At 49.6% G+C, this 13431-nt stretch overlaps 1 protein-coding gene across 1 annotated transcript in view; it reads right to left on the bottom strand.

The window, feature by feature from the left end:
• Window positions 1-3201, bottom strand: part of LOC311154209 (uncharacterized protein) — a gene marked incomplete at both ends in the record, with an annotated part of 98137 nt that extends 94936 nt beyond the window's left edge. The window contains 4 exons of the mRNA XM_084206484.1: window positions 231-324; window positions 1766-1925; window positions 2766-2949; window positions 3114-3201. Of these exons, the coding sequence (XP_084062610.1) occupies window positions 231-324; window positions 1766-1925; window positions 2766-2949; window positions 3114-3201 (526 nt within the window). The remainder of the gene's footprint in view (window positions 1-230; window positions 325-1765; window positions 1926-2765; window positions 2950-3113) is intronic.
• Between the last annotated feature and the right edge of the window lie 10230 nt (window positions 3202-13431).

Raw genomic sequence — 13431 nt, forward strand, 5'->3', positions numbered from 1 at the left:
TGGCTCTGACAGATACAAACCCACAGATTCTCACTGAATAAACCAGTTATGGACAACAGGAACAACAACAATATCCAGGAACGCAACAATTTTCCTGGACTTGCAGTGGTTTCCAAAGGCTGAGCCCAGGGATGGGAGGGGTTTTTAGGAAGAGGGTGCTGTGAATCAGGAGTATTCCCAGGGAGAAGAAGGAGGGTTGGTCTCACAGAGGGTTTGGTGGCCACACGTACCCACAGCAAACACTGTCACCCCCCCGTCCTGCAGGGTCCGGGCTCCCTCCTCCACGGAGTCGCTGGATTTCCCGTCCGTGATCAGAACCAGCACCTGCAAGGGTTGGGATAACAGCCAGGGCAGGAACAGGGTCAGCAGGAGGTCACGGTGGGAGTGTGGGGTTTCACACCCCTGACATCCCTCTTGGAATTAAATCCTTCAAAAACCCAAGGCCTCTGAAGAGGCTTCCATGGAATCATTGCCACGATTCCTGCTGCCCCTCTGAGGGTCTCCTCTGCCCTTGTGTGACGATGATCGCAGGGGGCCAGGGTGAGGGAAGAGAGGAGAAACTTGACTCCATGTTCAGAAGGCTGATTGATTATTTTATGATATATGTTATATTAAACACTATGCTAAAAGAACAGAAGGAAGGATTTCATCAGAAGGTTGGCTGAGAATAGAAAAAGAAGAATAACAAAGGTTTGTCTCTGAGACAGTCCGGACAGCTGGACTGTGCTTGGCCATTAATTAGAAACAACCCCATGAGCCCAATCCCAGCTCCACCTGTTGCATCCCACAATCATTGTTCACATTTTGTTCCTGAGGCCTCTCAGCCTCTCAGGAGAAAAGATCCTGGCCAAAGGATTTTTCATAAAATGTGTCTGTGATGGGAAATTCCTCCTGATCTCTCTGTTTACCACCTTTTTCCATGAGGAAATTGTGGTGGTGTTCCCAGGGGTCCCAGGACGAGGGAAGAGATGAGAATCTGACTCCCTGTTTACAAGGCTGATCTATTATTTTATGATATAAATTATATTAAAACTGTACTCAAAGAACAAAGAAAGGATTTCATCAGAAGGCTTGAAAGGAATAGGAATATTCCTTGAAAGGAATAGAAATAAAATCTTGTGACTGACCAGAGTCTGAGACAGCCAGACTGTGATTGGCCATTATTTAGAAATAATTACATGAGATCAATCCCAGCTCCACCTGTTGATCCCACAGCAGCAGACAATCATTGTTTGCATTTTGTTCCTGAGGCCTCTCAGCTTCTCAGGAGGAAAAATCCCAAGGAAAGGATTTTCCATAAAACATGTTGGTGACACCCTTGTGTCTCATCTCTGCTTGGGGCAGGAGCTCCAGGAGGAAATTCCTGCCAGCACAGGGAGAGGATTCACCCCTACAAGTCCTCACCAGCATCTCCTAAGAGAGGACTGGGTTTGGAATGGATACTAGGAAGGAATTCTGTGGAGAGGGACAACCCACAAGATCATGGAGTGACGGGACAAAGTGGGAATGGCTTCCCACTGCCAGAGGGCAGGGATGTGGATGGAATTCCTCGCTGGGCTGGAATTCCCAGAGAATTCCTGTCTGTCCCTGGATCCCTGGAAGTGTCTGAGGCCAGGCTGGATGGGGTTTGGAGCAGCCTGGGATGGTGGAAGGTGTCCCTGCCCGTGGCACAGGATGGGCTTTGAGTTCCCTTCCGACCCAAACCATTCCAGGACTCTGGGATGACCCAGCTGCTCCCTGGACAACACCTCAGGAGCTCACCCACCTTCGCTGCCTCCTGTCTCAGGGTGTCCTGGTGGGCCAAGGCCTGAGCTGCAAAAGCCAGGGCTGAGCCTGTTTGGAGGCTGCTGCCTTCGAGGGAGAGATCCTGACCTGCATCCAGCCTTTCTCTGATGGCCACGTAATCCGTGAGCTCCACACTCATCCTGGGAATGAGAGATGGGGGAATGAAGAGCCAGGGCTGCACTGAAAATGGCCAAAACCAGCAACAACCTTGACATTAATTTTTTTTTCCAGTTGCCCAGAGCAGCTGTGGCTGCCCCTGGATCCCTGGAAGTGTCCTAGGCCAGGCTGGATGGGGCTTGGAGCAGCCTGGGATAGGGGAAGGTGTCCCTGCCCAGGAAAGCTGGGATGAAATGGCTTTAAGGTCCCTTCCCACCCAAACCATTCCATGGATTTAACTCATGCCAAGAAGTTCTCCTCACAGTGGTCAGGGGAGTGCAGAGAACTAGCCCCAGACCCTGGTACCACAACCCAGCATCTAAAACTCTGAATTTGAATGCTAAACCCATCCTTCCTGCCCTGAAATCGGAGTCTGAGTGTTAAACCCATCCTTCCTGCCCTGAACTCAGACTTTAAATGTTAAACCCATCCTTCCTGCCCTGAACTTGGAATTTGAGTGTTAAACCCATCCTTCCTGCCCTGAACTCGGAATTTGAGTGTTAAACCCATCCTTCCTGCCCTGAACTCAGAATTAGAATGTTAAACCCATCCTTCCTGCCCTGAACTCGGAATTTGAGTGTTGAACCCATCCTTCCTGCCCTGAACTCAGAATTTGAGTGTTGAACCCATCCTTCCTGCCCTGAACTCGGAATTTGAGTGTTGAACCCATCCTTCCTGCCCTGAAAGAATTCCCTGTGGCCAGGCACCTCTGGATGGCCCTGCTGAGGGTTCAGCTCTTGCCCAGAGGTTCCCCAGAGCTCTCCACCCCCGGGCTGGATCCCCGGATGCAGGAGGGGCTGGAGGAGGAGGGGGCTCAGACCCACCTTGGTGTCTCCCCATAGAGAGCCAGGCCCAGCTGGACCCCTCCTGTTCCCCTCCCCGCGCTCTCGAAGGATCTGGCCACGCTCCCGATGAAATCCTGGAGCCGCCGGGAACTCTCCTTCCCCGCGCTCGCCTCCGACCGCCCCACGAGGAACAGGACCTCGGCCACCTCTGCTGTCCTGCAGGCTGGGGACAAGAGGGACAGGGACCACGGAGTGAGGGACACCCCCAGAGGCACCCGAATTCCCAGGACACCCAAGGGAAGGAGATGGAAGGACCAGGTTTAGGTGCTTCCCAGAGTGTTGTGTTCCCCTGGATTTCCTCCTCATTCTTCATTTGGATGTGCTGACCCAGGAGAAGCTTCTCATCCAGAGATGCCTCGTCCTGGGAAGTGCCCAAGGCCAGGATGAGCTGGGATTGTGGAAGGTCCCTGTCCATGGCAGAGCTTCCTCCATCCATCCTGATTTTTGAGAGTCTTCCTCACCCCGCCTCATTTGCATCCAGGGATAATGAGGAGGAAAACAACAAATAAGGGATTCCAAAGGGTGGGATGGTGCCCTTTTCCCTATAATGTGACAATCCCAGCTCATTCTGGGGGCTTTCCTTTTTCTTTTTAATTTTTTTTTTTTTGGCAAAAATTTCCCAAACCCTCTGAATTCCTGCTTGGATCAAGCACCTGGAGCCGTCATGGGAAATGTGGGGATGTTAAAGATACTTGGATTGGTACCTTGTGGAGGAAATCCCACCCTGGACAGCTCTATCAATCACAGGGGGATAGGATGGGAGCTGGAATTTTCCATGCCCCTCCCAAACCATCCCATCCCATCCATCACGGATTTGCCAGAGACATCTCTGATTTATTGCCCTGCTCCCAGCCCGGAATTGAACAGCACCAGAGCCGAGTTTCTCGGTTAATTGATGGACAGCAGCTTAATCAAGGTAATTTCCGAGCTGATGCTGAAGATTCCGTTAACTCCTTGTTGAATTTAACAGATTTAGACGGATCTGCGCCTCCAGACCTGGGGGTTGTTGGAAAAAGGAGGATCCCACCCAGCCTGGGACAGTCTTGGGAGCTCTGGATTTGCTCTGGAGGATGCTCCCAAGGATCTCCCCCTGAGACCAAAAAATACAGCCATGAGGCTCTTCCCTGGAATTCTTTCTCCTCCTGCTTTTTGGATCCAGCCCCTCATCCCCAGAAGCTCTTGGTGGGGAGGTGAATCCTTGTGCCATCCCCTCTCCCTAAAGAACAAGAGGAGGATTCAAGGCTTCCTGGAGGATTTTCCCCTCCCATCCCCTGTGTGGTGGCTGGAAGCAGGTCTTGGAATTCAGAGGGGATTTGTTTTCCCTTTCTTTCCCTTCCCTCTGGAGCAGGAGCTGTGTGGGATCTCAGCACATCGCTCCGGATGTCCAAAGCTACCGAGAGAACCCTTGGGGGACTTGGAGGTCTTGGAATGTTGCCAAAAGCGCCTGGTGGCTTGACTTTGATCCCTCTAGGGATGTGTCACCTGCATGTGAGGATATGAGAATCACTGGGGTTTAAATGGTATAGAAATAGTATAATTATAGGGTAAAACACAGGTTTTAGGTTTTGGTACAGGGGGGTTATGGAGACAAGAGGAGGAATTTGGGCCTGCCTCGTGGTTCTTCTTCCTTCTTCATGTCTCCATTTTCTGTGTGATGCAGATATTTTTTGACAGGTTCTTGGTGAAGGTACACTTGGTAATAAAATTGATAAGTATTGGGGACAAAAAGTAAATAAGATTTACGTAGTTTTTGTTATAAAAAGACACGGCCACCCCGTGGGCGGTCAGAGTGCCCTTGGCTGCCTTGCTGGTCAGACCCCGGCTGGGCAGAGAGGAAATTTTGTAGATAAGAAATAATAAACAACCTTGAAGACCAAAAACCTGAGAGTCCAGCCTCGTCCTTGGAAGCCTGATTGGAATGAGCCCATCTCACCCTTGTCTGGGCACAGACAGACAACAGGGGACCCGGACAGAGCTGGGGCAGAGGCAGGGCACTGGGCAGAGCCCTGATTTCTCCATGAATCCAGAGCAGGAATTCAGGCCCCGAATTCCTTTGGAGGTGTTATCCACACCATCCCAACCCAAGAGGATCCTGAGCAGGAGTGAAAGGCACCGCAGCCCCACCCGGACAGATCCATGAGTGGATCCAGGAAAATCTGCTTGGAAAAGGGAATTTCCTCCCTGAAACGTCCCAGGTGCTGCCCCCACGGTGACCCAGGTGTCACCATCACCTGTCACTCACCTTCATGGGCAGCCCCAGCTCGGAACGGCCCCGTGGCCACCGCCAGCACCAGGATCTGGGCACACAGCATTTCCCTCGGGAAGCAGCTCCTGGGAATTCCTGGAAGCCAGCACAGAGCCTGGAGAGCCCCTCACCTGCAGAGGGAAAGAGGTTGGAGCTGGGGCCACCTGAGGGTGACGTTCCCACCCACCCTCAGTGCCAGGAAAAGCTTTTCTCTGGCTGGAAAGGCTCCTCCTGGCTTGGAAAAGTGGGATTGAAATCCATAAATCCTTGAATTCCTTCATTTCTTCTCTAATGCTGAGAGCTCAGCTTTGCCCCCACCTTTCCCAACATCACCTGAGGCAACGAGGCCCAAATGGGAATATTGGTGGTGGGATAAAAGCAGGAGGAACTTCCCTCTTCAATTAATCCAGGACAAAAGGCCTGGAAAATCAGGAATCACCTGCATCCAACCCTGATCTCCAGGCTCCTAAATCCAGGATGAACTTCCTTGAGGATCCAGCCCACCACACCAGAGGAGTCTGGAATTTTGGTTATTGCTGGTGGCTTAAGGACTCCCCAGGACTGCTGCAGAATTCCCCCTCTGGAAAACAGGGAATTCTCCCTGTGGAGCAGAAGTGGCACCACCAAAAGGAATTTTATTCTTTTTTAATCAAAAATTTTTCTCCTGCTCTGAGCCTCACCTGTTCCCAGGGAAGCATGGACAACTTCCAAGGTGGAAACTGTGGATTCAGGGGGGAAAAAAAATAAAATCTCAATGGCTTCATCCAGCTTTGCTCTTTTCCAGGGATTTCATTAATTTCCAATTAACACCAGGGATTAATGAGAATAAGGAGTCCCTGTAAGATTCCTGTGACAAGGAACGTTCCAGGAGTTTGGAACGGAGGATCTCAGCTGGGAAGCATCCAGGGGAAAAGCAGGAAAACACCTGGTGAGTCCTGGCAATGACATCCAGACCCTCCTCTCTTTTTTCCCGCTCCATGGTGACTCCCCACAAATCAGATTTTCACATTGAAAACACCTTTTCAAGCCAAATTTAGAGGCTTTTCCAAGCAGAAAATTCCAGTTGGGTGTTTCTTGGGAAGATCATCTCCAGGCAGAACCTTCCTCCCTCTCCAAGAAGCACAACTGGAGGGAAAAAAAGGTTGGATTTGCCCGTGCAGGTGCTGCGAGCAGCAAGGGAGGGGTTTGGTGCCCTGAGCTCCAATTCCTGCGAGAAATCCCAGGAGAGGAGGGAAGGTCTGGGGTGGGTGAGTCCAAATGGGAATTGTGTTGGGAATCACAGCTCATCAGATGGATTCATGGAACAAAGAATGGGATATTTGCAGTTTTGTCACCCTGCTGCCACGTGGGGCATCCGGGGAGGGGACGTTTGTTCATCTGTTCTCCCTTAAAAAAGGGGATTAAAAAGGAAATTAAACAAGGTGGAATGGGATTATACATTCTCAAAAAGGGAATATCTCCAGGGAAGCAGGATCCATGGCCAAGGAGAGGTGGGAAAATCGCTGGATTTGAAGGAGGTGGGGGTTAAAAAAAGGGGAAAAAAGGGGTTGGAAAGTGATGGATGAAGGGATTGAGTGCCTGGCTGGCAGCCAGGGCTGCGCTGCTCCGGTTCCTCCAGCTGGAACTTTTCCAGGTTATTCACATTTCCAAGTGCTCCCGAGGGGAACAGGAGCTGGGACAAAGGAAACAAAGACCCCAAAGGTTCTGCACACCCCTGGGTTTGGGGCAGGAGAAATTCTCCCAGCAGGAATCTGCTGCCGTTTCCCTGGCCCCAGATTCGCTTTTGCTGGAATAAGGACATGGAAGGAGGCAGCAAGGAGAGTTTGGGCATGGAATTCCCACATTCCCATCTCCTGACCCCACTGGCCGGGTAGGGATTGGAAGGGCTTTAGAGCCTCTTCCAACACAAACCCCTGAGGGATTCCCTGATTTATGGGAGGGAATGGGAGAGGCTGATCCAGAGGCACCCCCTGCCCAGCCAGGAACAGATCCCCCAGGCCCTGAGCTGGAGCCAAGGATCTGAACCCAAATCTCTGACTTTAACCATTAATTCAGGAATTAATGAATTAAATATTAATTTAATTACTCATTCCACAGGCAGGTGAAGCCAGAGGTGAGAACATCCCACAGCTTCGGCACCACCTGCAGATCCCAAATCCCAAAGAGTCATCCATCCATCCATCCATCCCACCATGCCTCCATCCATCATCCATCCTTCCATCCACCCATCATCCATCCACCCATCATCCATCCACCCATCCATCCATCCACCCATCCATCCATCCACCATCCATCCACCCATCCATCCATCCACCCATCCATCCATCCCTCCATCCATCCCTCCATCCATCCCTCCATCCATCATCCATCCATCCATGCTTCCATCCATCATCCATCCCTCCATCCCCTGCTCCCATGTGTTTTTCCATTCCCAGACAAGCCATGCTTGGGAAAACTGAGTGATCCCCAAAAGGACCAAATGACACCAAAAAACCCAGCGATTCCAAAATTACAGTGATCCCAAAAAAGGACCAAACGACACCCAAAAATCCAGTGATCACAAAAAGTATCAAGTGACACCCGAAAAGGACCAAACGACACCCAAAAATCCAGTGATCACAAAAAGTATCAAGTGACAACCAAAAATCCAGTGACACTCAAAAAAGACCAAATGATGCCCAAAACCCTAGTGATCCTAAAATTCCAGTGATCCCCAAAATGACCAAATGACACCCAAACCCGCAGTGATCTCAAAAATCCAGTAACACCCAAAAAGAAGCAAATGACACCCAAAAATCCAGTGACACCCAAAATGACCAAATGACACGCAAAATGGACCAAATGACACGCAAAATCCCAGTGATCCTAGAAATCCTGTGATCCCAAAAATCCAGTAACATCAAAAAGGACCAAGTGACACACAAAAATCCAGGGATCCCAAAATTCCAGTGACACCCAAAAAGGACCAAATGATGCCCAAAACCCTGTCATTCCAGTGACAACGAGAAAGAATTGAATGACACCCAAAAATCCCAAAAAGGACTGAATGACACCCAAAAATCCAGTGACACCCAGAAAGGAGAAAATGGCACACAAAAATCCAGTGATCCCAAAAATGACCAAATGACACCCAAAACCCCATAATTCCAGTGACACCCAGAAAGAATAAAATGACACCCAAAGAATCCCAAAAAGGACCCAAAAACCCAGCGATCCTAAAATGACCAAATGACACCCAAAAAGGAGCAAATGACACCCAAAACCCCAGTGATCCCATAATTCCGGTGACACCCAGAAAGAATAAAATGACACTCAAAAATTCCAGTGATCCTAAAATTCCAGTGATCCCCAAAATGACCAAATGACATCCAATAAGGATCAAATGACACCCAAAAATCCAGTGATCCCCAAAATGACCAAATGACATCCAAAAAGAAGAAAATGACACCCAAACCCCCAGTGACCTCAAAAATCCAGTAACACCCAAAAAGAAGCAAATGACACCCAAAAATCCAGTGATCCCAAAAAGTATCAAGTGAGACCCAAAGAAGACCAAATGACACCCAAAAGCCCAGTGATCCTAAATTTCCAGTGACACCCAAAATGACCAAATGACATCCAGAAAGGACCGAATGACTCCCAAAAAGGACCAAATGACACCCAAAAATCCAGGGATCTCAAAAATGACCAAGAGACACACAAAAATCCAGGGATCCCAAAATTCCAGGGACACCCAAAAAGGACCAAATGATGGCCAAAACCCTGTCATTCCAGTGACACCCAGAAAGAATTGAATGACACCCCAAAATCTAGTGACACCCAGAAAGGAGAAAATGGCACACAAAAATCCAGTGATCCCAAAAATGACCAAATGACACCCAAAATCCCATAATTCCAGTGACACCCAGAAAGAATAAAATTACACCCAAAGAATCCCAAAAAGGACCCTAAAACCCAGCGATCCTAAAATGACCAAATGACACCCAAAACCCCAGTGATCCCATAATTCCAATGACACCCAGAAAGAATAAAATGACACCCAAAAATTCCAGTGATCCTAAAATTCCAGTGATCCCCAAAATGACCAAATAACACCCAAAAAGAAGCAAATGACACCCAAAAATCCAGTGATCGCAAAAATGACCAAATGACATCCAAAAAGGATCAAATGGCACCCAAAAATCCAGTGATCCTAAAAATCCTGTGATCCCAAAAATCCAGTAACATCCAGAAAGGACCGAATGACACCCAAAAATCCAGGGATCCCAAAAATGACCAAATGACACCCAGAAAGGATCAAATGACACCCCAAACCCCAGTGACTCCAAAAATCCAGTGACACCTAGAAAGGACCAAATGACAACCAAAAATCCAGTGATCCCAAAAGTCCAGTGAACCCAAAATTCCAGGGACACCCAAAAAGGACCAAATGATGCCCAAACCTCTGTAATTCCAGTGACACCCAGAAAGAATCAATAACACCCAAAACCCCAGTGATCCTAATATTCCAGTGATCCCCCAAATGACCAAATGACACCCAAAAACGAGCAAATGACACCCAAACCCCCAGTGAGCCTAAAAATCCAGTGATCCCAAAACTCCAGCAACACCCAAAAAGGACCAAATGACACCCCAAACCCCATAATTCCAGTGACACCCAGGAAGAATAAAATTACACCCAAAAAAAATCCTAAAAAGGACCCAAAAATCCAGTGGTCACAAAAAGTGTCAAGTGACACCCAAAAAAGACCAAATGATATCCAAAATCCCAGTGATCCTAAAAATCCTGTGATCCCAAAAATACAGTAACATCCAAAAAGGACCAAGTGACACCCAAAAATCCAGGGATCCCAAAAATGACCAAGTGACACCTAAAAAGGACCAAATGATGCCCAAAACCCTGTCATTCCAATGACACCCAGAAAGAATAAATAACACCCAAAAAGCCAGTGATCCTAATATTCCAGTGATCCCAAAAATGACCAAATGACACCCAAACCCCCAGTGATCCTAAAAATCCAGTGATCCCAAAACTCCAGTAACACCCAAAAAGAAGTAAATGATATCCAAAAATCCAGTGATCCCAAAAAGGAGCAAATGAGACCCCAAACCCCATAATTCCAGTGACACCCAGGAAGAATAAAATTACACCCCCAAAAAAATCCTAAAAGGGACCCAAAAATCCAGTGGTCACAAAAAGTATCAAGTGACACCCAAAAAAGACCAAATGATATCCAAAATCCCAGTGATCCTAAAAATCCTGTGATCCCAAAAATCCAGGAACAGCAAAAAGGACCAAATGACACCTAAAAATCCAGGGATCCCAAAAATGACCAAGTGACACCCAAATATCCAGGGATCCCAAAATTCCAGTGACACCCAAAAAGGACCAAATGCTGCCCCAAAACCCTGTCATTCCAGTGACACCCAGAAAGAATAAATAACACCCAAAAAGCCAGTGATCCTAAGATTCCAGTGATCCTCACAATGACCAAATGACACCCAAACCCCCAGCCATCCTAAAAATCCAGTGATCCCAAAACTCCAGTAACACCCAAAAAGGACCAAATGACACCCCAAACCCCATAATTCCAGTGACACTCAGGAAGAATAAAATTACACCCAAAAAAAATCCTAAAAGGGACCCAAAAATCCAGTGGTCACAAAAAGTGTCAAGTGACACCCAAAAAAGACCAAATGATATCCAAAATCCCAGTGATCCTAAAAATCCTGTCACCCCAAAATTCTGACTCCAGACGGGTTTGGGGCACCTCGGGCCCTTCTGGGGCAGCACCGACGGGTTCCAATTGTGCAGTGCAGAGGGGAGCTGGGGCTGCTTCTGCTTCCTCATCCTCCTCATCCTCCCCACCAGGGGCTGCTGCCTCCTCATCCTCCCCATTGGGAGCTGCTGCTCCTCAACCTCTTCTTCCTCCCCTCTCTCCCCATGTGGTTCTTCATCCTCCTCATCCTCCCCATTGGGAGCTGCTGCTCCTCAACCTCTTCTTCCTCCTCCACCTCCCCATGTGGTTCTTCCTCATCCACAGCTGCTTCCTTCTCATCCTCCTCTTCCTCCCCATCAGGGAGCTGCTGCCTCCTCACCCTCCTCATCCTCCCCTTTGGAAGCTGCTGCTCTTCATCTTCCTCTTCCTCCTCATTTGCCTCATCTGGAACTGCTGCCTCCTCACCTTCATCTTCCCCCACCAGGAATTGCTGTATCCTCATCCTCCTCCTCATCTGGAATTGCTGCCTTCCTTATCTTCATCATCCCTTTAGAAGCTGCCTCCTCATCCTCTTCATCCTCCCCCCTGGGAGCTGCTGCCTCCTCATCCTTTTCATCTTCTCCATCAGAAGCTGCTCCCTCCTCATCCTCCTTTTCCTCCTCATCAGAAGCTATTGCCTCCTCATCCTCCTCTTCCTCAGGAGCTGCTCCCTCCTCATCCTCCTCTTCCTCCCCCATCAGGAGGTGCTCCCTCCTCATCCTCCTCTCCCTCCTCAGTTTCCTCATCCGGAGCTGCTGCTCCTCTTCCTCCTCATCCTCCCCCTTGGGAGCTGCTGCTTCCTCTTCCTCCTCTTCCTCCTCCTCCTCCTCCCCCGGCCCCTCTCCCTCCCTTTCCCCCCGCAGTTCTTTAACTGCAACCTGAGACTGAAGAGTGGCAGAAAAAAAACCCCAAAAAACCCCAGGGGAACCAAAGCCTGGACGGACAAACAGACACGGACAGACAGACCCTGCTGCTCACCCGGCGCCGGCGTCTCCCCTTTCCCAGGAGCGTCCCGGGGTCCCTCCGCCGGGAATCCGCGGCAGAGAAACTTCCAGGGGCTGGGGAAAAGCAGGAATTTTGAGGCGGGAGGAGGGGCTGCTCCAGGCGAGCCCCCCCTTCCAGCTCCCGTTCCTCCCCTGGGACGGACGGACGGACGGACGGACAGGGAGAACGGGGCAGGCAGGGGATGCCACCCCGCGCGCTCTGGGCAGGAATGTGGGAATGGAGAAGGGGGAGAAAGGGAGGGAAGGGGGGAAAAAAAATTAAAATATTTTTACCTCGTGGGCATAAAATGATAATAAAATATCTGGGATGTTTGCAAGGGAAGGGGCCGGCGCGGGGAAAGGGGAAAAGCTGTTCCCAGGGAGATGGAAACTCCAGGGATCAGCACCTGCAGAGGGTGGAAACCAGCAGGCTCGGGGTGAAAAACTGATTTATGGCTGGAATGTGGGAGCCTGACATTGCTGGGGGGCCGGAGGGGCACCAGCGGGGCGGCACAAACGAAATCCTGATTTGTCGGCACGGCAGAGATTCCCAAGGAATTGTCTCCTGCACGGAGAACTGGGGGCAGCGAGAAACTGAGGCAGGGAAAGGAGTCCAGGCTCCAAAGTTTGGGAAATGACCCCAAAAAGGACCCGAGCGCCGCACTTGGCTCCGGGGGTGGGGACAGGGCAGGGAGCCCGGGTCGGTGGGCAGGGAACAGTGGGACACATTCCAGGGAAATTCCTGGGGAGGGAGAGCAGCTCCAAACAGGAATAAATGGGAATTCTCACTGTCCTGGGTCCAAACAGGATCCCAGGAATAAATCTGAGTTCTCAGCCCTGGCTCAAAACAGGATCCTTGGAATAAATCTGAATTTTTCCCTCAGTTCCAAACATGATCCCAGGAATAAATCTGAGTTCTCACCCCAGCTCCAAACAAGATCCCAGGAATAAATCTGAGTTCTCACCCCAGGTCCAAACAGGATCCCCAGAATAAATCTGAATTCTCAACTCCAGTTTCAAACAGGATCCCAGGAATAAATCTGAGTTCTCAACCCCAGCTGGAATCCCAGTTTGGACATCCCTGGAATGTCCAAACAAGAACCCAGGAATAAATCTGAATTCTTCCCTCAGCCCCAAACAGGATTAAGGGAATAAATCTGAATTCTCAGCCCTGGCTCCAAACAGGACCCCAGGAATAAATCTGAGTTCTCAACCCCAGCTCCAAACAGGATCCTGGGAATAAATTGGAATTCTCAACCCCTGCTGTAAACAGGATCCCAGGAATAAATCTGAATTCTCAGCCCTGGCTCCAAAGAGGATCCCAGGAATAAATCTGAGTTCTCACCCCCAGCTCCAAACAGGATCCCAGGAATAAATCTGAGTTCTCAGCCCTGGCTCCAAACAGGATCCCAGGAATAAATTGGAAATCTCAGCCCTGGCTCCAAACAGGATCCCTGGAATAAACTGGAATTCTCAGCCCTGGCTCCAAACAGGATCAAGGGAACAAATCTGAATTCTCCTCAGCCCCAAACAGGATCAAGGGAATAAATCTGAGTTCTCAGCCCTGGCTCCAAACAGGACCCCTGGAGTAAATCTGAGTTCTCAGCCCTGGCCCCAAACAGGATCAAGGGAATAAATCTGAATTCTCAGCCCTGGCT

This window comes from Fringilla coelebs (assembly GCF_963513975.1).
Source record: "Fringilla coelebs genome assembly, chromosome: 5".
NCBI classification, from domain to species: domain Eukaryota; kingdom Metazoa; phylum Chordata; class Aves; order Passeriformes; family Fringillidae; genus Fringilla; species Fringilla coelebs.